This window comes from Pseudorca crassidens, chromosome 2, assembly GCF_039906515.1.
Source record: "Pseudorca crassidens isolate mPseCra1 chromosome 2, mPseCra1.hap1, whole genome shotgun sequence".
Lineage (NCBI taxonomy): Eukaryota > Metazoa > Chordata > Mammalia > Artiodactyla > Delphinidae > Pseudorca > Pseudorca crassidens.
In genome coordinates, this window is record NC_090297.1 from 24,579,577 (window position 1) to 24,605,807 (window position 26,231).

The 26,231-nt window shown below is 40.4% G+C and overlaps 2 protein-coding genes across 7 annotated transcripts in view; one reads left to right on the plus strand and one right to left on the minus strand.

Moving 5' to 3' along the window:
• SNRNP40 (small nuclear ribonucleoprotein U5 subunit 40) overlaps window positions 1-23,839 on the minus strand; it is a 37,477-nt gene extending 13,638 nt beyond the window's left edge. For 2 of the 3 annotated variants that reach the window (XM_067725207.1, XM_067725208.1), the window contains exons 1-5: window positions 23,640-23,839; window positions 20,755-20,884; window positions 19,420-19,513; window positions 17,618-17,783; window positions 5,484-5,606 (exon numbers count right to left, since the gene is read on the minus strand). In XM_067725207.1, coding sequence (XP_067581308.1) covers window positions 5,484-5,606; window positions 17,618-17,783; window positions 19,420-19,513; window positions 20,755-20,884; window positions 23,640-23,783 — 657 coding nt within the window. In that variant the 5' untranslated portion in view covers window positions 23,784-23,839. The remainder of the gene's footprint in view (window positions 1-5,483; window positions 5,607-17,617; window positions 17,784-19,419; window positions 19,514-20,754; window positions 20,885-23,639) is intronic. The other variant, XM_067725206.1, reaches the window with a different exon arrangement.
• A 141-nt stretch (window positions 23,840-23,980) lies between these two features.
• The window catches only part of ZCCHC17 (zinc finger CCHC-type containing 17), a 55,526-nt gene continuing 53,275 nt past the window's right edge, over window positions 23,981-26,231 (plus strand). For 3 of the 4 annotated variants that reach the window (XM_067725209.1, XM_067725210.1, XM_067725212.1), the window contains exon 1: window positions 23,981-24,103. The gene's annotated coding sequence lies outside the window, so the exon portion shown is untranslated. The remainder of the gene's footprint in view (window positions 24,104-26,231) is intronic. The other variant, XM_067725211.1, reaches the window with a different exon arrangement.

Genomic DNA, 26,231 nt, shown 5'->3' on the forward strand with positions numbered 1-26,231 from the left:
CTCACATCTCTCAAGCACACCCCTTAGTTATACAAGAGCAAAATGAAGCCAAATAGCTATAGCAACCTGATTTCAAATTATTAACTACTGTCGCCAAAAAACAATCTGGCGACCTGTATCCAAAATGTGAAACATCCTTATATTTGTTAACACATTAATTTTCATCTAGAAATCTATTCTGAGAAAGTAACTAAATATGGAAAAAGTTTCACACACAAATATGTTGGATACAGCAGCATAATTTGTGATAGTGATACATATGAAACAGACTAAATGTTCAGTATATTGATTGCTGCTTACTACATTATGGAATATTCTAAAAATAAAATATCTAGAATATTCTAATATTCTAGATGATGGTAGCTGACATGTGCTGAACACTTACTATGTAACTGCCATGTTGCTAAGAATATTATATTTTTTACCTCATTTAATCCATGTAACAACTGTATGAGGTAGGCTGATTATTCCCATTTAGAGATAAGAAATGGAAACTCAGAGAGGTTAAATAACTTTCTTAAGATAACATAGCTAGGAATTAAGTGGCAGAATCAGAAAAATGATCCTAAGTTCTGGGGATGTTATGTACATCATGGTGACTGAAGTTAACAATACTGCATTGTATATTTGAAAGTTGCTAAGAAAATAGATCTTATCACTAAGAAAAAGTGCTAAGAAAAAAGTTCTTATCACAAGAAAAAATATTCTAACAATGTGAAGTGATGGATGTTAACTAGACTTCTAAAGTTACTCATTTTGTGTTATATAAGTCATTATGCTGTATACTGAAAACTAATACAGTGTTATAAGTCAATTATATCTCAATAAAACTAGAGAAAAAAAGAAACAGAAAAATGATCCTAACTACAACGCTAAGAAGAAAATAAGATAAGAGTGATGTGATGGAGAGCAACTAGAAGGAGGGCCTAGTTTCATCTAAGAAATCCTCTCTACAGATATGTCTGAGCTGACATTTGAAGACAAGACTAAGCCAGCCATGGCAATATCTAGTGTCGGGGGTTCCAGACAAAGTAGTAGCTATATGTTACTAAGTGAAAAGAGCATCATATAAAATTTTATCTGAACATTAAGACATTTACATACAGAACACTATGGCACAGAAAGAGACTGAGAGGAAATAAACTGAAATATCAAGAGTGACTAAATCTGAATGATGAGACTACGAGTGACTTTTTTTCTATTTTTATTTTTTCTAAACTTTCTTCAATGAACAAATGATCATTTTTACTACTAAAAACATTTAAATTGTAATAAATAATTTTATCTCAATTTTTAATAATTTTATTCCCAATAAAGTTGATTTATTAACCATACATTTAAATGCATTTTTACATCTCTGCAAAACTTTTAAGGAAAGCCTACCCTGATTTTTAGCTTGGAAAATAAGACATACTGTAAACAGCACACAAACACGGAGTTCCCAATGCTGACAAGAGAACGTAATGATCCAGAGCAGGTACATGATAAGAATGCTTGAGTTTTTAGAATACTGTGTGCATTTCTAATAAAAAAAAAAAAATCCCTGAAAATGAGCACTGGCAGAAAAACTTGAACGTTTGTGGACAGAATAATGACTTTTTAGTTTAGAAAGATAAAGACTACAAAGCTATGATATGATCCAACAACCCCACTCCTGGGCATACATCAGGAGAAAACTCTAATTTGAAAAGATACATGCACCCAATGTTCACAGCAGCACCATTTACAACAGCCAAGACATGGAAGCAACCTAAATGTCCATCAACAGATGAATGGATAAAGAAAATGTGGTATATTATATAATGTAATATTACTCAACCATAAAAAGAATGAAATAATGCCATTTGCAGTAACATGGATGGACCTAGATATTATCATACTAAGTGAAGTAAGTCAGAAAGGGAAAGACAAATACCATATGATACATCACTTACATGTGGAATCTAAAATATGACACAAATGACCTTATTTACAAAACAGACTCACAGACATAGAAAACAAATTTATGGTTACCAAAGGGGACAGGGAGTTGGGGAGGGATAAATTAGGAGTTTGGGATTAGCAGATATAAACTACTATATATAAAATAAACAACAAAGGTCCTACTGTACAGCACAGGGAACTATACTCAATATCCTGTAATAAGCCATAATATAAAAGAATGAGAAAGAATATATATGTACAACTGAATTACTTTGCTGTATACCAGAAACTAGCACAACACTGTAAATCAACTATATTTCAATTAAAAAAAAAAAAGTTACAAAGCTATGATGTAGAGTTATCAGTTGCCGTACTCATGGGACTATATTTATATATTACTCATATTTGAGATATATTTGGATTTCAGAAAAAAATTGGTATATATCAAAAGACAAAGACTGAGATTAGCTATCTGAAAAAAAGCTGATCCTAAGAGAAGGTATAACATATAACGTGTGTCTGAGAAGACATGGAAAACCTTCAAAACCTGAAAAGGGACTCAGTTCCCTTCAGGACTATAGTACAACTGAATATATTTGTTTATAAAACGCCCTGGAACAGTCTACACAAAGAGCCCGGAATAAGCCACACTACTTGTGGTAAGAAGACATTACTGACACAAGAGTATTAGGCTAGTCTATCCCCACAGTAGATATGAAAAGATCAAATTCTCATAGTTTAAATTTAAAAAACCAGTCTCAAAAGGTTACATATTGTATGATTCCATTCATATGAAATTCTAGAATAGGAAGTATAGGACAAGGAACATTATCAATGGTTGGTAGGGGTTAGGGATGGGCAGAGAGTTTGACACAGAGGAGTATTATGAAGATTTTTGGGGTAATGGAAATTGTTCTGTACTGTTTGTGGTAGTTACATGAATCTGCACAAGCATTAAAATTCATAGAACTGTACACTAAAAAAAGGTTAATTTCATAGTATGTAAATTTAATAATAATAACTTAAAAGTATGAAAATTATCATAGCTAGATGACACTAATCCACTTTTATGTGTATTAGAGCCCTCTAGTGATTCTAATGATAGTGGGCTCCCAAACTTCACTCAGGGAAATAATGCATTAGCTATTAAGATGATCTAATTAAGCCCCCATGTTCTGCCTGTACATTCTCCAAATAGTTATAGGGTGGAAAAGGGATGTGAAGCTGAATTTTGGAAATGGTGAATTTTGAAGTACTTATGAGACATCCAAGTGGGGGATGCTGAGTAGCTGGTTGTACACATGGGCCTGAAGCTGAAGATCTGGGTTGAGAACAGACTCATCTGAACAGAAATGACAATTAAAGTCACAGAATTAGATGAGACTTGTCCAGGGAAAGGTATATATAAGAAGAGCATCTAGTTAAGAACCTGGGGGAATAATGACATTTAAAGAATGCATAGAGAGAATAGCTTGTAGAGGTATCTGAGGAAGGATATGCCTGATGGAAGGGGTAGGAAAGCATATTGTTAGAGCCAGTTTAAAAAACAAACAAAAAAGGACTAAAAGGATCTACTGGGTTTAGTAACAGAGAGATCACTGGTGGCCTTGAAAAGAACAGTGCCAATAAAACAGTGGAGGCAGAAGCCAGACTGCTGAGGAGTGGTCAGAAGATAGGGAACTGAGGAACGGAATGGAGATAAGGCATTAGAGACAGTGAGTGTGGGAAATATTCAGGGGATTTCTCACAGGTATTAAATAAGAGCAGGACTCTGGAACCAAACTCTGCATTTTGAACTGAGGTCTCATTGCTTATTAGCTGTACAGCCCCGGGTTATTGTGCCTCTCTTAGCTCAGTTTCTTCGCTGGTAAAACGGCATTAGTAGTACTTATGTCAAAGGATTGTTGTGAGGCTTAAATGAATTAATGAAGTAAAGCTCCAAGAACAATGTCCGACACAGTTAAGTATTAGAGGATAATGATAACACTATTATCATAACCACTAACACCATCTTTCAAGAAGTCTGGCTGGGGCTTCCCTGGTGGTGCAGTGGTTGAGAGTCCGCCTGCCGACGCAGGGGACACGGGTTTGTGCCCCGGTCCAGGAAGATCCCATACGTTGCGGAGCAGCTAGGCCCGTGAGCCATGGCCGCTGAGCCTGTGCTCCACAACAGTGAGAGGCCCACGTACCGCCAAAAAAAAAAAAAAAAAAAAAAAAAGAAGTTTGGCTGTAAAGGGGAAGATTGACAGGGCAATAACAAGAGAATGTGGAACTGAAGGAAGACTCCCTACCCCACCAAGAGAAGACCTGAGCATAATGAAATGCTAATGAGAAGCAATACAGTTGTTTAAAAATATAGGATCTGGGGGACTTCCCTGGTGGTCCAGTGGCTAAGACTCTGCGCTCCCAATGCAGGGGGCCCGGGTTTGATCCCTGGTCAGAGAACTAGATCCCACATGCTGCAACTAAAGATCCCGAGTGCTGCAAGGAAGATCCCGAGTGCTGCAACTAAGACCCAGCACAGCCAAATAAATAATATTAAAAAAATATATATATATATAGGATCTGGGAAAATTGATGGCATGAGATCCCAGAGACAGGAAAAAAAGGTTGAAATCCTTCCATTTAAGGGACTACCTTTAGACAAAAGGACATTCCATCCATAGTAACAGCAAAGGAGGCAAGAAGAGATGGGAATACAGTACAATTTCTAGGTAGAGACAACATAAGTTGAGTATTTACCCAACAGTTACTAGTCTCAGAAGGTAAGCAGAAGGTAAGTCAAAGTCTTTGAAATACCTAAGGAAGCCAATAAGTAAAAGCAGACACAAACTGAGTGGCCTCTCCCCACCCCCACACATTTCATATTTACTGGCACTTGCTATGTCCAAAAACTCTGCGAGGTGCTCCAATGAATTTGGCTCATTCAATCCCCATGACAACCCTATGAGATAGATATTATTATTACTCCTGGTGCACACATGATGAAACAGAGGCTGAAAGAACTAGTGTGAAGTCACAAAAAACTAGAAAATAGTGGAACTGAGAACAGACCCCCAAGTCAATTACTTGAAAGCCTGAGCTACACTGTACTGCCTCTAGACACTGTAGTCTATTGCCTCTTTCTCCAACATCATTACCATCTCACATTCTTAGCTATGGACCCCCCAAAACTTCCTTTCCATAGTCTCAAAAAGAAAGACACACTGAGAGATTAGGGTACAGAATCACAAATTGATTTACTGCTATCTCATGAGGCCAATGCACATTTTAAAAAAAAGTTTCAAATGCCTCTAGGCAGGGAATGCACCCTTCATTTTTCGGAGTTCCCACACAGGGACTTCCCACTTCACATTAACTGCCTACTCCCTAATGGCATTTACATGAGCTATAATGCAATCCTGACTGAGGAAGTCAATGAAGACAGGACAGAAGGAAAATAAGTTCTAATTTATCTTCCATTTAGTTGGCATAAAGTGCAAAGCTAAGAAGTTTGGAAAGATTTACCTCTGTGAGTGGAGATAAGTGAAAGGTAAATGTAAGATAAACATCTAACATACCTTGATATCGTTGTCTATTCCACCAGAAATAATCTGATCACTTGTGTCATTGAAGGTCACAGCTAACACTTGGTAGGTGTTCTGAAATGTCTGGATCGCTGCTTTCTTACGGATGTCCCAAAGCTGAAAAAGAGGGCAAGAGAGTCTATAGTAACAGCAATTGCACAGTATACCCCTAAATCCAAGGACTGTGGAGATGAAAACATCTGTAATGGGGACCCTGTTCAGAAACTTGTCTGAATATCCCATTAATATGGTGAGAAGTGACTATAATTTTGCCAACATATCTGAAGGCTGGTGGAACAAATCACTTTGGTTATATTTTCAGTCTCCTTTGTTAAAGTTTGAATAAACATAATTAACATGCCCTCAGAGTGGAAATCTTCACCTCGCTTATTAGTTCATGTGTTCTTAGTACACCAACGATATTAGACCAGTGTTTTCGAACTGCAGATCTTAATTCATTAGTGGGCTACAACTTACGTTTAAAAAATATATATGGAGAGGAGGTTACATCAGTGAAAATGGCAGAGTAGGGAATGCTCAAAGGTTATCCCTCTACAAAAGCAGAGAAATACCCAGCAAAAAAACCTGACAGAACCAACTTTATCAGAATTCTAGAAACTAAAGTTTACAGCAACTAGGTGAATACTTATTGAGGACAAAAACCACCTGGGTCCTAGTAAGACAGTTTTGTAGTATTTTAACTTATCCAGGCTCCATCCCTACTCGGCAATAGTTTTGAAGACAACAGCCTACATTCCTAGTATAGGTTCCTAAGTATCCAAGGAAGAATGGACCTTATTTCTCATTTTCAAAGAATTGTAGGTTTAAATATAAAAAAAAAAAAAAAAAAAAAAAAAAAAAAAATTTTTTTTTTGGACCTGTTTGGTGGCTCCCTGATGGCTGAGCTCAAAGGGTTTGACTTTATTTTGCCTAACTTGGAACTCTCCCAGGGCAGAAGCAATTGTCCAAAACATTTAAAGACAAATGCATGAGCCTCTGCTGAATGGGGCAAGGGATAAACAGCAAACAGGAAAGGCTGGGGAATGAGACAGTTTGGAGAATAAGGGCTTTGAAAAGCTTTGACATATTTTTGCAACTCTAGAAGGCCACTTGCATGCCATGGCTGGGCACATGCTTAGGAAAGACCTGAGAAGGCCCTAAGCTCTCAACCTCTTGCTGACCACAAGCAGGAAGTGAAGGCTAATACAGAGTTGTAAACTGCCTGGCTGAGAGGTGATAGCAGGCCCCAACACACCCACAGAGCCAATCTACAAAGACTGGAAGAGTCCTCCCTGCCCCCCCAGGTGTTTAGGGAAATCTCTGCTGAATCGTCAGTGAACCACTAAGCTGATGAAACAGAGATTTCAGTGTCTATACATGACAAAGAATACAGAGTTTACAAAACTAGTTCATAAAATTCACTAAATAAACAACAGCTTCAAAAAGGAGCAACAGGGCTTCCCCGGCGGCGCAGTGGTTAAGAATCCGCCTGCCAATGCAGGGGACATGGGTTCGATACCTGGTCCGGGAAGATCCCACATGCCACGGAGCAACTAAACCCGTGTGCCACATCTACTGAGCCTGCACTCTAGAGCCCGCGAGCCACAACTACTGAGCCCATGTGCTGCAACTACTGAAGCCCGCACGCCTAGAGCCTGTGCTCTGCAACAAGAGAAGCCACCACAATAAGAAGCCCGCACATTGCAACAAAGAGTAGCCCCCACTCACCGCAACTAGAGAAAAGCCTGCGTGCAGCAGCAAAGACCCAACGCAGCCAAAAATAAAATAAATAAAATAAATAAATTTATTAAAAAAAAAAAAAAGGAGCAACAACAGGGACTTCCCTGGTGTTACAGTGGTTAAGAATCCACCTGCCAATGCAGGAAAATGGGTTCAATCCCTGGCCCGGGAAGATCTCACATGCTGCGGAGCAACTAAGCCCATGCGCCACAACTACTGAGCCCTCGCACCACAACTACTGAAGCCCACGCACCTAGAGCCTGTGCTCCCCAACAAGAGAAGTCGCCGCGAGAAGCCCGCGAACCGCAACGAAGACCTAACGCAGCCAAAAATAAAATAAATAAATTTATTAAAAAAAAAAAAGAGCAACAACAGACTCTGGAGAGCATCTAATTTCCAGAGTTGCCACACTATAATATTCAAACGTTCAGTTTTCAACAAAAAATTATGAGGCATGAAAAGAAGCAAAAAAGTATTGCCCGTACAGAAGAAAAAAACAGTCTTTCAACAAATGGTGCTGGGACAAGTGGATAACTACATGCAAAAGAATGAAGTAGACCCTTACCTCACACATGCAAAAATTAACTTGACATGGATCAAAGACCTAAATGTAAAAGCTAAAATCATAAAATTCTTAGAGGGAAACATAGGGGTAAATCTTCATGACCCTGAATTTGGCAATGAATTATTAGATATGACACCAAAAGCACAAGTGACAAAAGAAAACAGATAAATCAGACTTCATAAAAATTAAAGACTTTTGTACATTAAAGGATATTTATCAAGAAAATGAGAAGACAACAACAGTGGGAGAAAATATTTGCAAAACATATATCTGATAAAGGTCTAGTATCCAGAATAAATAAATCTTATAATTTATAAGATTTATAAATAAATATAAATAATCTTATAATTTAGCATCAAAACCACAAAGAGCCCAATTAATAAATGGGCAAAAGGACCCGAGTAAACATTTCTCTTTAGAAGATATAAGCACATAGAAAGATGCTCAATATCACAAATTATTTGGGAAATGCAAGTCAAAACAATAATTAGGTATCACTTCACACTCACTAGGATGGTTATAATTAAAACACACAAACACAGAAAATAACAAGTATTGGTGACAATGTGGAGAAATTAGAACCCTTACACATTGCTGTTGGGAATATAAAATGATGTGGCTGCTATGGAAAAGTCTGGACGTTCCTTATTAAACAAAGAGTTACCATATGACTCAGCAGTCCCACTCCGAGATATATACCCAAGAGAAACGAAAACAGTTGTTCAAACAAAAACTTGTACATGAATGTTTGTAGCAGAATTGTTCATGATAGGTAAAAAAGTAGAAACAACTCAATATCCATCAACCGAGGAATGGATAAGCAAAAGATGGTATAGCTATACAGTGGAATATTATTTAGCCATAAAAAGGAATGAAGTACTGATAACAATACAACATGGATGAACCCTGAAACCATACACTGAGTGAAAGAAACCAGACACAAAAGGCCGCATACCGTATGATTCTATTTATATGAAATGTCCAGAATAGGCAAACCCATAGAGACAGAAATAGATTAGTAGTTGCCAGGAGCTGGAAGGCAGAGGAAAAGTAATGACTTGCGTAATGGGTATGGGGATTCTTTTGGGGGATGATGGAAATGTTCTGGTATGGGATTGTGGTGATGGTCACACAACACTGTGAATGTACTAAAAGCCACTGAATTGTACACTTTTTAAAGGTTAAAACAGTGGATTTCATGTGAATTTTACCTCAATTAAAAAAATTATGGGAGATATCAGAGAATGTCACATATAGAATGGGTTGGTTCATTCACATATAAGACATACTGAAAGGAATATATACTAGACCATAGTATAAAATGTATTCCTTAATGTTGGTTGTGATAAAAATATTTAAGTTACTGTGCATAAACTACCTAGATGAGGAAACTAAAGCTCAAAGAAGGAAATGACTTGATGAAGAATACCTAGGAACTCAACAGCAAAATGAGGACTAGATTTTAGTACCGTTTGATTCTATTACGTTAACATTGCATTAATTTAAAAGTACCAAAACGTGCGCTCATTCCTTATAATAACTAAAGTAATATACGCTTGTTTAAAAAAATTAACATTTTTTTTTAGTTCTGTTTTTTTTTTTGGCCATCCCTCGCAGCTCCTGGGAACTTAGTTCCCTGACCAGGGATTGCAACCGGGCCCTCCGCAGTGAGAGCGTAGAGTCCTAACCACTGGACCACCAGGGAATTCCCAACACTTACTTTTAATGGGGGCTTGATTCATTAATAATAGAAGAGGAAGAAAGATGAAGATTAGGTATAACAACTCTAGATTCTCATACTCCAACTAACCAATTGGTTTCTATTTTTTTTTAAATAATAAACTTACAATACAACATGGGTCTACATTTTTAAAGTGTGGATAGTAGGTCCTTAAATATGGTTCAGTAAATGACTGACAGACTTGAGAAGAACCATGAGGAAATGTCTTAAGAGTATGGGTCATTTCATTCAGAAGAGAAAGACTTTGGGGTGACTATGTTTTAGGTTTTAATTTTTTTTTTTTTTTACGGTACGCGGGCCTCTCACTGCTGTGGCCTCTCCTGCTGCGGAGCACAGGCTCCGGACGCGCAGGCTCAGCGGCCATGGCTCATGGGCCTAGCCGCTCCACGGCATGTGGGATCTTCCCGGACCGGGGCACGAACCCGTGTCCCCTGCATTGGCAGGTGGACTCTCAACCACTGCGCCACCAGGAAAGCCCCTGTTCTAGGTTTTAAAGGGTTGTCATAAAAAAAAAGAAATCAACCATGGAATCATAGTAAAGGCCAGGGGTTTAAATTCAATCCTGTGGTAAACAAGTAGAATATGAGTTGTCCCTGTGCCAAGATACCTCTTCTTTCCAATTCTCATGGTTTAGGATGAAAAGTAGTTTCTACTTCATTGATGGAAACATGAACTAAAAAAGGCTTAGTGTTACTCAGATCGATGATGCAAAAAGACTGCTTCACTCCTCTTCTAGAGACCCAACAGCCAATCCTTACCCATCAAACTCTCTGGCTATAGAATGAAGTCCAAACCTCTTAGCTTGGAATTCAAGGTCTTGATAATCTAGCTCTCACATCTTACCAGACTTACTACAATCTCTGTTTTAACAAATATTCTCTACTCAGGTCAAATCAATCTGTCTTTATCGTAAAAGCTACGGTAGCCACTTAAAGCTTGATTCAAATATTTCAGAATTTTAGTTCCAGACAACCAAAATTTTTAAAAGATTATTTTATTCTGAAATATTCACTTACCAAAAAAATTGTAAACGAGAACATTTTTTTGCCTAGATCATTTGAGTTGCTGACCTAATGCCCTGACACTCCTAAATACTTTAGTATATTTAGTGCGCTTGTCTCACAAGATGTTCTCCTACGTAATCTCAACACAACCATCAGAATCAAGAAACTAACACCCATACATTACTATCATCCTCAGATCTCATTCAAGTTTTACCACTTGTCCCAATAGGGTCTTTTATTGCAAAAGGATTCAGTTCAGAATCATATGTTGAATTTATTTATTTATTTATTTGTAAATACTTATGTATTTATTTGGCTGCGCCGGGTCTTAGTTGCGGCACGCGGGATCTTTAGTTGCAGCACGCGAACTCTTAGTTGCAGAATGTGGGATCTAGTTCCCTGACCAGGGATCGAACCCGGGCCCCCTGCATTGGGAGTGCAGAGTCTTGGCCACTGGACCACCAGGGAAGTCCCCATATGTTAAATTTAGCTGTCATGTTTCTTTAGTCTCCTTCAGCCAGGAAGAGTTTCTTAGACTTTCCTGGAGTTTCATAACCTTGACGTTTCGCAAAATTATAGGACAGTAATGTTCCTCAATTTGTGTGTCGGATGTTTTCTCATGATTAGATTCAAGTTATTTGGCAGGACTATACTGAAGTGATGTTGTATTTTCATTGTATCCTATCGAGTGGCTCACAATTTTCATTTGTCCCATTACTAAAAACATTCAAAACATTTTTTTTTCTTTTAAATTTTGGCTGCACCACATGGCTTGCAGTATTTCAGTTCCCCGACCAGGGATTGAACCCAGGCCATGGCAGTGAAAGTGCTGAATCCTAACCACTAGACTACCAGGGAACTCCCATAACATTCAATTTGATCATTTAAGAGATTCCTCTGGCAAGCTTTTTTGCATAAGACATTCTAGGCCCACCGTGTACTTTCCCTGCCCAGACCTGAAATAAGGAGCCCTTTTAGTGGAAAATGGTATTTAAAGGCCAAGACCTATATAGTAGATGTGCTCATTGGTTTTGGGGTGTTGTTGTTCCTAGACCCTCTAAGTGGACAGTTAAGCAATATATGCATACATAGGTGCACACACATACATCTGCAAACACACATTTACATCTAATTTTTTTTCCTACACTTATCTGTTTATATATTGAATGTCGTGAGCTCACACTGATACTCTGAATTCGATACTGACAACACAAGATGCATTTTAGTTTTCTCTTTCTGTATTGGTAAATCCTTTCTCTGACAGTGAGAAATCTGCCCCCCATTATACTTATTATATTTACTTATTTGATCAGGCTTCCTGTATGTAACCAATCTCCTACATCCTCTTCCAGCTGTCTCCTGCATGGATGTCCTCTTTCCCTGTTTGAATGTGACTCCCATTCTGGGCTGATTCTATGTGAAACCCCTCCTCACCCCATTTGGGTGACCCCTCTGTGTGAACGCTCTCTTCACTCTGCTCTGGCTCTAATACCACTTTCCAGGCTGCCCTTCCTCAGGGACTCCATCCTTGTCTGAGTCTGCTCAGACTCAGACTCCCTACCTGAACTGCTCCCACCCTGTGTGGGCACCCTCAACTCAGGCTCTGACACCCACTGTCTCCCCCACACCAACGTGTAGATGACTCTTTGACCCTGCTACGGCACTGACTCTCCATGCTGGGCTCCTCCCTCCAGTTCCCCACATTGGGCCATCTATCTCGTGCCGTGTGGATGCCCTCCTTACCCTATGCAGTTTCCATCTCCCTACACTGGATGCGGATACTCCCCCATCCAGTGTGGATGCTCTCCTTTCATCTCACTTGGGTTCTGACACACCACTCTGGGACACTTTGGCCTATCCCCACCTCTAACCCAAACACCTTTCCTACTTCGGTCTATGTAATGGTACCAGGACTTGAATTGTTTGTAAAAGGGAATAACATATATGATTTCACTTAATTGCTTCATTAGAAGAAAGAATGGATTGCTGAAAATGGTTTGAAAAGACTGGTATGGACAATGCTGAGGATACCACTTCTAGACTGAAAAATACAAGAGTTATTGAAACCTCTGCTTTCTGTTGAGAACTCTGACAAATAAGAAACATGACATATTCCTTCTTAGATAAGCACAAGTTATTAAACTCCTATAGTTATAAACCTAGCAACAGAAAGCAACAATAAAGCATTCCAACTTGGCAAGTAACTAAAAGGCATATGTAAAAGGCTGTTCAATGAAGCAATAATTATATAAATAATATATTGAAATTAAAAATAAAGAACTGGTTAAAAAGTCACTTTAAGTAATGTGATATATTGCACATTTAAAAAATACTGCCTTGAAAATAAATACTGCCTTGAGTATGATTATTTCAAACCATGTTTAATTAAGGGAGAAGAGAAGCAAGAAACTGAAAGAAGGAAAGAGTAGAAAAGAAAAGAACGTATACAATGGAAGGTAGTAGAAAAAGAAAAAGCTAAGGAGAGATGGAAAGATAAATATGAGCACAAAGACAAAATGAAACAAAGTCAGAGAAAAGATAAAAGAAGAAAAGGTGAAACTAAACAAGAATAAGTTCCTAAGGACTTCCCTAGTGGTCCAGGGTTAAGACTTCACGCTCCCAATGCAGGGGGGCCCACATTTGATCCCTGGTCAGGGAACTAGATCCTGCATGCTGCAACTAAAAGATGCTGCATGCCGCAACAAAGATCCCACGTGCCACAACTAAGACCCACCACAGCCAAAAAAAGAGAAAACAATAAGTTCCTAGATGGTTACCATAGCAAGCCCTCAATAAATGTTTGTTAACAAAATTCATTAGGGCACTCTTGCCTCTGCCTTTTCAAATGCCAATTAGCAAATCAGCTGTTAGGTCTCTCCAACTATAGTACACCTACGTTAAGATCTCTGGGAATTTCATGCGAAACTTGTGAAATCTGAACAAGATTGAGGGATCATAGCAATGTCACCTTTTATAGTTATGAGACAAGTTAACGTTGCTGAAAACTGGGTGAAGAGTAAATGGGATCTCTGTATTATCTCTTAGAACAGCATGAGAATCTATAATTCTCTCAACAAAAAGGAAAATAAACCTATTAAAAAACAAAAACAAAACAAAACAAAAAGACCTCTGGTAGTTATTCCTAAGCCACAGACTCTCAGCCAAGCATCAAGGGGCCCAAGTGATTGTTTATTACAAGACCATTTAGTAGAAAACATCTCAAAGCAGATAATCCAGTAGGTGAGTGTCACCACCTTTAATTATGAAAAAAAGCAAATTCATTTAAAAAAGCAACAAACAATCACAAGTTGAGTGTGATTTCTCAGATGTTCTCCTTTGAAATCCCTCCCTGTTTAATCATTAAAAAAAAAAATCCAGAGTCAAAAACTAGTGCCAAAGAAAGAATAAAATGGTACTACAAAGCAGCGTGTCCTGTGTGCCCCTGAAGTAGGTTACTATTTCTAGGCCTCATTTTCCTCATCTGTAAAGTGAGGATGCTGGAGGAGATCAGTGGCTCCCAAAATGTCATACCTGCTACATCAAATCACTTGAGGAACACATTTAACATTCTGATTCTAAAAAACACAATACCATTGACATTAGCATCCAAAAAAAGAGAAATACTTAGGTGTAAATGTAACAAAATCTGTACACGATCTCTATGCGGAAAACTTAAAAACTCTAATGAATGAAATAAAAGTAGAACGAAATAAATGGAGAGATATTCCATGTTCACAGGTAGGAAGACTCAGCATTGTCAAGATGTCAGTTCTTCCCAATTTGATCTATAGATCAATCATACTGATCAATGCAATGTCAACCAAAATTCCAGTAAGTTACTTCACGGATATCAACAAATTGGAGTTTATCTGGAAAGGCAAAAGACCCCAACTTGCCAATACAATATTGGACAACAAAGCTGGAGGACTGACACTACCCAACTTCAGGATTTACTATAAAGCTAGTAATCAAGACAGTGTGATATTGGCAAAAGAACTGACAAATAGATCAATGGAAGAGAATAAAAGGCCTAGAAATAGACCCCCATAAATACAGTCAATTGATCTTTGACAAAGGAGCAAAGGCAATACAATGGAGCAAAGACAGTTTCTTCAACAAATGGTGCTGGAACAACTGTATGTCCACATGTTAAAAAAAAATGAATATTTTTTTGCACCTTTCACAAAAATTAACTCAAAATAGATCACAGACCTATATGTAAAATATTAAACTCCTAGAAAGTAACACAGAAGAAAACTTAGGTGACCTAGGGTATGGTGATGACTTTTAGATATAACACCAAAGGCACAATCTATGAAAGAAATCATTGATAAGCTGAACTTCATTAACATTAAAAACTTCCCTGTGAAAGAAAATGTCAAGAAAATTAGAGGACAAGCTACAGACTGTTGAGAAAATATTTGCAAAAGACACATCTGTTAAAGGACTATTATCCAAAACACAGTAAAGAACTCTTAAATTCAACAATAACAAACACGGACTTCCCTGGTGGTACAGTGGTTAAGAATCCGCCTGCCAATGCAGGGGACACAGGTTCGAGCCCTGGTCTGGGAAGATCCCACATGCCGCGAAGCAACTAAGCCCGTGTGCCACAACTACTGAGCCTGCGCTCTAGAGCCCATGAGCCACAACTACTGAGCCTGCATACCATAACTACCGAAGCCCGCGTGCCTAGAGCCTGTGTTCTGCAATGAGAAGCCACCACAATGAGAAGCCCACGCACCGCAACGAAGAGTAGCCCCCGCTCTCCGTAACTAGAGAAGGCCCGCATGCAGCAATGAAGACCCAATGCAGCCAAAAATAAATAAATAAATAAATTTATTAAAAAAACAAAACAATAACAAACAACCAGATCAAAAATTGAGCTAAAGAACTTAACAGATACCTCACCAAAGAAGTACACAGATGGCAAATGAGCATATGCAAAGATGCTCAACATTGTGTTACCAGAGGAGGAGGGTAGAAGAAGTGGGAATTGGAGGAAGGTGGTAAAAAGTACAAATTTCTAGTTATAAGATACATAAGTACTAGGGATGTAACGTACAATATGATGACTATAGCTAACACTGCTATACGATATATAGAAAAGTTAAGCCAGTATATCTTAAGGGCTCTCATCACAAGAAAAAAATTTTCCCGTTTTTTTCCTTTTTGTTGTATCTATATGAGAAGATGGATGTTGGTCAAATCTACTGATAATCATTTCACAATATATGTAAATTGAACCATCTTGCTGCATGCCTTAAATTTGTACAGTGATGTATGTCAATTATTCTCAATAAAACTGGAAAAAAGAAGATGTTCTACATCATATATCATTGGGAAAATGCAAAGTAAAACAAAAAGTAAGATACTACTACACACCTATTAGAAAGGCCAAAATCTGAAACACTAACAACACCAAATGCAGACAAGGATGGGGAACAAAGGAACACTCATTCATTGCTGGTAGGAAGAAAAAATGGTGCAGCCACCTTGGAAGACAGTTTGGCAGTTTCTTACAAAACCTTTACTGCACAATCCAGCAATTGTGCTTCTTAGTATTTACCCAAAGTGTTAAAACCTTAGGTCCACACAAAAACCTACACACAGATGTTTAGAGCAGCTTTATTCATAATTGCCAAAACTTGGAAGCAACCAAGATGTCCTTCAGTAGGTGAATGGATAAATAAACTGTGGTACATCCAACAATGGAATATTATTCAGCACTGAAAAGAAATGCACTATTAAGCCATGAAAAAACACGGAGGAATCTTAAATGCATATTACTAGGTGAAAAACGCCAATCTTTAAAGTCTATACACTTTACGAGTCTACCTATATATGACATTCTGGAAAAGGCAAAACTAAGGAGACAGCAAAAAGATCAGTGGTTCCCTGGGGTTGAGAGGAATGAATAGGTGGAACATAAAGGATTTTTAGGGCAGTTGAAATACTCTGTATGATACCATAGTGCCAGATACATGTCATTACACATCTGTCCAAACCCACAGAATGTACACCACTAAAAGTGAACCCTAATGTAAACTATGGACTTTGGGTGATAATGACATGTCAATGTAGGTTCATCAGTTGTAACAAAGGTACCACTCTGGTGGGGGAAGCTATCCATGGTGGGGGCAGTGGATATACAGGAAATCTCTGTACCTTTCCCTCAACTTTGCAGTGAACCTAAAACTGCTCTAAAAAAAATAAAGTCTTGGGACTTCCCTGGTGGCAGAGTGGTTAAGAATCCGCCTGCCAATGCAGGGGACACGGGTTCGAGCCCTGGTCCGGGAGGATCCCACATGCTGCGGAGCAACTAAGCCGGTGCGCCACAACTACTGAGCCCACGTGCCACAACTACTGAAGCCCACACACCTAGAACCCATGCTCCACAACAAGAGAAGCCACCGCAATGAGAAGCCCACGCACTGCAATGAACAGTAGCCCCTGCTCCCCGCAACTAGAGAAAGCCCACCTGCAGCAACAAATACGCAGTAACAAAACAAAAAAAATCCCATTCCAGACCTACTAAACCAGAATCTGGGTATTTTTAGCACGTTCTTCACGTAATTCTGATATGCATACAGGTCAGCAATCATTGGACTAAATGACTTTTAATACCCCATCCTGTTACTAAAACCACGTACTGTATAGTCAGTATATAAAACCTTTTTATTATACTGACTATAATTACACAACAGTCTTGTAAGACATGTATATTATTGTCAGTGTTCTGAAGACTGATAAGCTGAGGATCAGAAAAGTGAACTGCCTATGGTCACACAATTAAGTAAACAGCTAAGTCAAGAATCCAATTATTCTTGGATGGTGGTCCACTTTATTCCAAGTCACAATGGTTCAACAGTTGTAATATTATTCTATATGATACCTAAAAAAAGAAAAAACCCTTAACTGCTTATTATTTTAAACATATTTTAAATAGTGTCTGTTTTGGGAAATGTCTGATGAAACAAAGTTGTGGAGAGGAGGGTAAAGCACAGGTGGGAAGACAAGATAAGGTTCACATTATGTCACCTCAGAAACCCTCAACACACAGACAGACAACACCCACCTTGACTGTACCGTCGTCACTGCCAGTGCAGACAAGCTGGGGACCCCTCCTGGCCGGATAACAGGAATTCACAAAGGAAGTGTGCCCCTTCAGTCTTTTAACTCTCTCGCCTGTTTCACTATCCCACACCGCCACAGTTTTATCTGTGGATGCTGAGAAGAGCATACTAGAAGGTGAGAGGAAGAACAAAATAAGTGAAGACAAGGAATAGCAATCTATCTTCTCCACTTGCCAAAACGTGCCAGTTTTCAAGATCACTAACATGTGCTCTGACAGCTTGGCACCTGATGCTGGAATGCCTCACCTTACATAACAAAATCCTAATCATGCTCTAGACCCAGTTATAAGGTCTGCTCTACGAAATGTAAAAAAAATTTCCCTGTCAGTCCCCACATTATACATCTAATACAGCAGTCTTCTCAATCTTTCCCTCCTTTTTGATATACAACACTTTACACATCCTTCCACTTGGAAATGTTTAATCACTCCCTGCTGTAGAGGTGAGACACACTGTAGTAATTCCTGACCCAATGGCTTGGTAACTCTCTTTCTCTAAAACTCAAAAGGTTTTGTATCTGAGGCTGATTTCTAAGTTATGATTGAATTTACAATGCTTTCTTTACTCAAATAGGAAAAATTTATACAAGGCTATGCACCCAGTTGTTCAGGGAACCCTAAAATTTTTAGGGGTCAGAGCTGTAAAACAATAAATGTTTACTGAAATACTGAATGGGATTAATTAACTTTGTATAACCACATTTTTATATTATCTGTAGTTATTCTGAAGTTATGCAATTGTTAAAATATTTATAATAAATAGTATGTTATAGTAAACAGATATGACAGGTGAATAACGTTAAGGGTAAAAAGCAGCAGACAAGATTGTACAAGTAGTTCTTTTTTTTTAAATTTGGCTGCGCTGCGTGGCTTGTGGGATCTTAGTTCCCCGACCAGGACTGAACCCAGGCCACGGCAGTGAAAGCGCTGAGTCCTAACCACTGGACTGCCAGGGAACTCCCACAAGTAGTTCTAATATATACAAAAAAACCAAACTGTTTTGAATAGGAAAAAGGCTTGAGAAAAACATATCATAATATTAACAGTGATTATCTTTGGAGTGGTAAAAACGTGGGCTATTTGGTCATTTTCCTGCTTTTTTTTCGAGTTTTCTTGAAATAGATTATTTTATTATTACTTTTATAATAAAAGTCACTAATTTTTATATATGTAAATTACATTTTATGTCTTAAAATTTTTTTTTCTGCGATGTTGATATGTTAGATAGAGGTGATATGTCTATAAATGCCTACATGGAACAATAACACCTTACTTGGGTTACAGCGATAGGATAATAAAGTGGTTGTCCAAAACGCAGATTTTTTTCTTTTTAAACATCTTTATTGGAGTATAGTTGCTTTACAATGGTGTGTTAGTTTCTGCTGTATAACAAAGTGAATAAGCTATACATAAACATATATCCCCATATCTACTCCCTCTTGCGTCTCCCTCCCACCCTCCCTATCCCACCCCTCTAGGTGGACACAAAGCACCGAGCTGATGTCCCTGTGCTATGTGGCTGCTTCCCACTAGCCATCTATTTTACATTTGGTAGTGTATATGTGTCCATGCCACTCTCTCACTTTGTCCCAGCTTACCCTTCCTCTTCCCCGTGTCTTCAAGTCCATAAAACGCAGTAGTTTTTGACAGCACAGTCTCCTGAGAGAAAACTCAGGGATGAAATGTGAAAGGATGCCAAGAATTACTATAAGAAGCAGTTGTCACCCACTATGCAGAATACTCACCTGCCGTCTGTGTTATAATGCAGTTCCATCACTGCTCCACTGTGTCCCTTCAATGTAGCATAGTTATCGCAGTCACCATAGACATTCCACAACACTGTTAGGGCGACAGGGGTTCTGTGAGCATTACTAGGCAAAAGAAAACTCACTATTGGCCATGGAAAGGGTACTTATGAATTCACTAGAACAACAGTTCTGAAATTATACTCCTTTGGAACACTATTGGTTCTATTAGCTAGATCAATTTTCTTCACATTAAAACAAAAATAATGCAATATTTTCACATTGCATAAAATAAAAACATTTTAGTTAATGGCTATAATTTTTTAAATCTTAAGTGTTTCTCCTGTACTTTTAAAAAGTTGGCACTCACAGCTACTGTCTGCTATGAGTAGAAGCAGACTGCAAAATGATGGTACTTATGGGAAACTCTGGAAGCTGCAACTGACTTGAAGGTCATAGGAGAACGACTTTATACTACATTCACTCATTGCAAATGTACTAAATACCTATGCCAGGTGCTGGAGTTAAATAAGGTAAATGAATAGACACAGTTCCAATCCTTAGGGAGCTTGGTCCAGCACAGAGTGAAGTTTGATGAGTGTTATTAAGGAACACTCTATACACAATAAGGTATTTAGAGTTATTTTCCTGCTGATAAAACTGTTTCTAGTTTGTTCAATGAAATTAAGCAAATCAGTAGTTCAAGTATGTTCTGCAAAGATCCTTAAGCCTTCCAGAGACTTGGCCACTAGTAAGTTTAAGGAACACAGAACCAGAACACCAAAATCAAAGCAGACATCATCCACCCTGAGGCACAGTTATAAGCAAAGAGCCAAAAGACTCTTCTTGACTAGTAGCTGAGAATCAGGTAGCAGATCCTATTGACGGACAGGTAGATTATCCAAGTGAGTTGCCACGTCAGGACTCCCTCCTTCCTTTCCAAATGCTAAGATTCTGAGGGAATGGATCAAGAGGAGAGCCTCAATACCTTTGGGAAAAAGTTCTCTCTCTCCTCTTTACTCCCATTAGCCTGTTAAGCCTAGATCTCCAGTCTTGCTAAATCAGCTCGAGATTTGCCTCCATGAGGACAATGTTCTCAAACTAGAGCGACTCACTTTCCAACTGGTAACGTAATTCCTTCTGTATTTACCACATGGACCCTGAGTTCTCCACCCAAAATCATTCAGCATTTTCATGACCCTATTTTAGCATATTAGCCACATAGTTTGTTATGTGACCAACTTAGACTTATACTCTCTATGGCACTGAAGGTTTTAAAAAGTAATCACTATTTGGCAGACAGCAATTACTCCAGATTCAAAAACTATGCCTTACATATCAGTCGGTCAAATCCTGCAGATGCTAAAGTGGATCCATTGGGGTGAAACTTGCAGCAATACACTTCCCCTTCATGTCCTGAGAGAAGCATGATTGGGGCTTGAAGGGAGGAACATCTTGGAGGCCCCTAAACAAAAGAGAGAAGTACAGAGTAGTCACTACATACAGGCAAAGGAGACTGAAAGGTCAGGGAATGGGGAGTATAAGGAGAAGACAAGGGAAACTGATTGAGTGTATTTCTCCTGATTTAGAGAATGACAACTCTTCGCACATAACTTATGTCTCCAATTTTATACTCTCCTGCTGAAGTTTCCAGCGTCTATCTGTTATACTAACTCTCTTCCTCCCTCACTGTGCTCCCATCCCATACCCAACTTTTATTTAGTTAGTTAGTTTTTAAATTCGAGCGCTCAGTTGCCTGCTTGCCTCCTTTCAAGTTTGACCTCATTTCTTAGGCTGAGTGCCCATATTTTTGTCTTATCATTGTCCTACATCATTTTTTAAAAATTAATTAATTAATTAAATTATTTATTTTTGGCTGCGTTAGGTCTTCGTTGCTGCGTGCGGGCTTTCTCTAGTTGCCGTGAGCAGGGGCTACTTTTTGTTGCGGTACGCGACTTCTCATTGCAGTGGCTTTTCTCGTTGTGGAGCACGAGCTCTAGGCGCGTGGGCTTCAGTACTTGTGGCATGCGGGCTCAGTAGTTGTGGCTCATGGGCTCTAGAGCGCAGGCTCAGCAGTTGTGGCGCGTGCGCTTAGTTGCTCCGCAGCATATGGGATCTTCCTGGACCAGGGCTCAAACCTGTGTCCCCTGCATTGGCAGGTAGATTCTCAACCACTGCATCACCAGGGAAGCCCTATACCCAACTTTTAACTGTTCAAACACATTAAACTAATGTCTGCCTCAGGATCTTTTACACTTGTTGTTGCCCCTGACAGGAACCCCCTTCCCCTAGATCTTCCTATGTGTGGCTCCTTTCAAATGTTTCCTCTCCAGAAAGTCTTTCCTGGAACACTCAAGCTCAAGCAGCACCCTACCTCCCTCTGCATTCTATCAACCCTGCTGTATTCTCTCACAGCACCTATCACTATCTGAAATTACCTTCCTTATGTGTTTGTTTACATTTTGTTTCCCCTGGCCTGCCACTAGAAAAGCTCTGTGAGTGCTGGAATCTTACCAGTGTAATTCTACACTGTTTTCCCAGTTTCTAGTTTGATGAATGAATGATTGAACTAAGCTTTCCCAAAACCCTGCAGGGTACAGTTATTAAGCAAAGTAGTTTTGATTATGGTCTTGGACATTAAGCCTAGGCTTGGGCAATTCAAAGAAACCTGGGCTGATATTCTTACTTGTCAGACAGAAGAACAAGTTCACTATTAATAATCCCCAAATCTCTTCAGTTTTCCAGCTTATTCATTTACTCAAAAAATACTATGTGCCAGGCACTGTTCTATGCACTGATAAAACAGGATTGAACAAAATAAACAATGGAGCTTGTGTTCTAGTGGGAAGGAGGGGCAGAAAGGAGGGAGGGAAGTTAGAAACAAGTAAAACATATAGATGGTGGTATGTGCTATGGAGAAAAACAAAGCAGCAATGTGGGCTAGTGAGCACAGGGTATTGCAATTTAAAACAGGCTCGTCAAGAAAGCTTTCACGGAAAAAGTGATACTTGAGCAGAGGTTGGGAGGAGTTGAGTGTGTAAACCATGTGGACATTTGGAAGAAGAGTAAATCCGTAGGGGGAGCAGCAAATGCAAAGGCTTTGTGGCAGGAGCATGGAAGCCAGTGTGCCTGGAGCAGGGTGAGCAATGGAAAATTGGTAGTTCAGAGAGGTCAAGGGAAAGAGGGCAAAAGACTGTCAGGATTTTAGTTTTACTCTGAGTGAATTGAAAAGCCAGGGAAAGTTTTCAGCAGGGGGTAATACGATCTGAAGTTTAGAAGGATTCCTCTGGCTGCTGGATTGAGACTAGACTGAGCATCCGTGAACAGAAACAGGAATACCATTAGGATCCTACAGCAATAATGCCAGCTGAGATAATGATGGTTTAGACCAGGAGCTAGTGATGGAGCTGGCAGAAGTAGTAGCAAGTCTGGATATATTTTGAGGACAGTGCCAGCAGGATTTATTGACCAGCTGGTTGAGGAGTTGGGGAGGGGGGTACATATATTTCTTCCGCTGAGCCTAACAGGACCGAGGGAGAGGTGTGATCACCACCTCTATCGTACAAGAAATGTAGTTAAGAGCATGGATTCTGAATTTAAAATCTGTTCCTATCAGTTACTACATAACTTTGTTTCCCCATCTACAAAATGGGATAATAGCAATTCCTAACTTTCAGGCAGTTACCAAGATTAATGGACTTTTCATATACAAAGAAAGCACTTAGTACAAGAGCTCAATGGATGGTAACTATTCCACGGTTGTTACTAATACTAGTCAAGAGAAACAGAGTGAAAAGCAAGTTGCCCCAAGTTCCAAAGCGAGCCAGTATCTTTCATTTCCTTCCTTCCTTCGTTCCCTCATTCATTCATTCATCCATCCACTCTTCCAACTTTCCTGAACGTTTATTCTATACCGGATCCCTGGAACATTTAAGATTCCAAAGCCCCGGCCCCTGTTTTGAGCTCAAGGTCCTTAAGCCTAATTCTAACGCCTCCTCACAGGGCGGTCGAGATGCCGAAAACGGGCGTCAAACGGGGAAATATATGGAGCATCGCAGAGTGTTGGCTGCTCTTACAGTGCTTTTCTGCTTTAACACCAGGGTGAGAGAGTCCCGTTCCGTCCCCGCAGTGTGGGGAAAGGGCCGGTGCGGCATCACCAGGTACAGCGCTGAGGCGAGAGGAAGAGCTGAGGGCCGAAGGCCGCCTGCTCCCTTACTCACCGCTTGCAGCAAAGCTCCCGGCGCCGCCTGCTGCTGCCCGGCTCCGGGGCCCGACCCCGCCGCTCCCAAAAGCAATTCATGCCGCGGCCGCTTGACTGGGACCAGCGGCAACTCTGGGCCCTTTCGCTTCTGCTGTTCTATCATGGCGGCAGCCACTCTCCTCAAGCCGCCACTGACCGCGCCGACACCCTCAGGCACCACACGATTGGCTCCAACTTAGTCTTCCCCCGGAACTTCCGGCTTGGAGAACCCAATCATCTTCCAATACTCCCCTCTGCACCGCCCCCTGGAGAGTCTCCTGTTATTGGTCAGTTCTTTCTGCCCTTACGAGAGTACTATTCCAGGATTGGTGAATAGAGCTGGAGTCCCACCTAGGCGCGCTGTGTCCTGTGGGTGGAAGCTCGCTGACTGGGTTTCGGTGTTGCGCGCAATGCTGCGGCGAGGAGACCGGACGCTGATACCGAGTAAGTGTAAGGAAGATCGTGGGTGGGGGCAGTGGAATCTGGAGGCGGCGCCTCCGTTATGTGGTCTGAGGCTGGCCCTTCTCAGCTGCAGGTTTGATTGCAAGGGGCAGGGGTGGCCCCGAGTTCCTAGCTCTTGTGTGTAGTAGCCTGGGTTCCCTTTCTAGGGCTGGAGCAGAGCTTTGGGGTCTCTGCGCCTGCCTGGGGCCCTCGACGACTGACTTTTTCAACAAGAGCCTTCCTTGTCGAGCCCCGTGCCAGGCGCTCCCAGGGAGAAGAGGCCTGTCTCCCAGCCTCCACTAGGGTCCTCTCTGACTGAGGAGGCCGACTTGTTTCTGCCATGATTCTGCAGCCTTTTTTTTAGCGCCTGCTCAGTGCTCCTGAGAGAGACGGAGATGAAGGAAATGTCCGACTCTCGGCTTCCAGAGCACAGTCTTGTTGAGAAATTCGGATTCATACCTGTGAACTAGGCCTTCTCCTTAATCATGCAACTGATATTTATTGTGCAAAGCACTGGGGAGACATTGTGAACCAAACATGGTCTCTGACTTCAGGGCTGTTGTTAGTCCGGTGGGGGAAACAGATGCTCACCAATGATCTCACTAAGAAATGCAAAGTAAGTGCTGCCTACGAGAGGAAGCTGGTGTTATGAGTGCCTGGAATAAGCAGGAAGGTTTCTCTAAGGAAAAGATGCCTGAACTGTTACCTGAAGGAACAGTGCTAATTAGTTGGGGGAAGAGAGGAAGGCAGCGTATTCCATACAGAACAGCATGTGCAGAGGTCCTGTGGCAAATGTGAGGAAAGTGACTAACAGGCACAAAGAGGCCAGTGTGGCCAGGACAAAGGGAACAGAGGGGAATGTGGTACATGAAGCTGGAGGTGGGCAGAGGCCAGACTTTGTAGCTTTTGCTTTAAGACTGATGGGAAATCCCTGAGGGTTTTTTTTTTTTTTTGCAGGTGGTGGGGTGAGGGAAGCAGCTTGATCCCTCAGGCCTTAGTAGTGTGAACAGATTGGAGGGGAGATAGATGCAGATAGACCACTTTGGTGAGAGTTGTTGGCAATGAAGACTGGGGTATTGGTGGAACTGAGAGCTAGATATTTCCTAGACTCCTCTGCACCTAAGATGAGAATTGAATTTGGAAGTGAGAGGAGGAGGAGAGTGAGAGGCATGCCGTTTTGCTGGCAAATACCACAGCAGAGGCAGTGAGTTTCTTAGTCATCCACTTTTTGGTTTCATGACTTTCTGCAATGATAGCCATGACTTTCTTGATCATGGCAAAGACTGTTGTTTTGTGGGTTAGGAGGTATTCCTGGGAAGTTCTACCAGTACTTCCTATAGCCCTTGCAGTAGTTTTGTAAGTCACATAATACCTGGCAATAAATCCCAGTTTCTGTTTAACCTAGCTAGAATGTGTTCCAATATGTGCAACTGAACTCCATCAGGGTAGCGGTACTGCCAGTTAGGTGAGCTATAAAGACAGAGTTAAAGGGAAGTTAAGCTGTTGTTTGAATGATGGACTATGGAATCTAAGCTGGATAGGGAGGAAAGTGAAGAAAAAAAGAGGGCTGATAGATTGGAAGAAAATAGAGGTCAGTATATCAGGATTCTGATGAGGTCAATCTGCTAGAGGACTTCCCTTTATCCTTAAAGGCCTACTCAGTTGTCACCTTTTAAACTTCTTGCTTCCCCCAGGCCCTTCTTCTCTTTCTTGTTTTCTTAATACTTTGAACCTAATCACTAGCCCTGATCATGCTGCATTGTAATTGGTAACCATTATCCTTACCCGACTAGGAAGCCTTTGATGACAGGGACTGTGTTGAAAAGAATGGTTTAGTGGCAAGTGTGTGTGGCTCTTGGAATGGCCTAAGATTTATCTCTTTCTAGCTATGAATTTTCGACAAGTTACTTCATTCCTGTAAAACAGAGATAGCTATTTTGTAGAGTTGTTTTAAGGATTGAAAGGAGGTTTATGGGGACTTCCCTGGTGGTCCAGCGGTTAAGGCTCTGTGCTGTCAATGCAGGGGGCCTGGGTTCAGTCCCTGGTCAGGGAACTGGATCCCGCGTGCTGCAACTAAGAGCCCACATGCTGCAACGAAAATGCCGTGTGCTGCAACTAAGACCCGGCACAG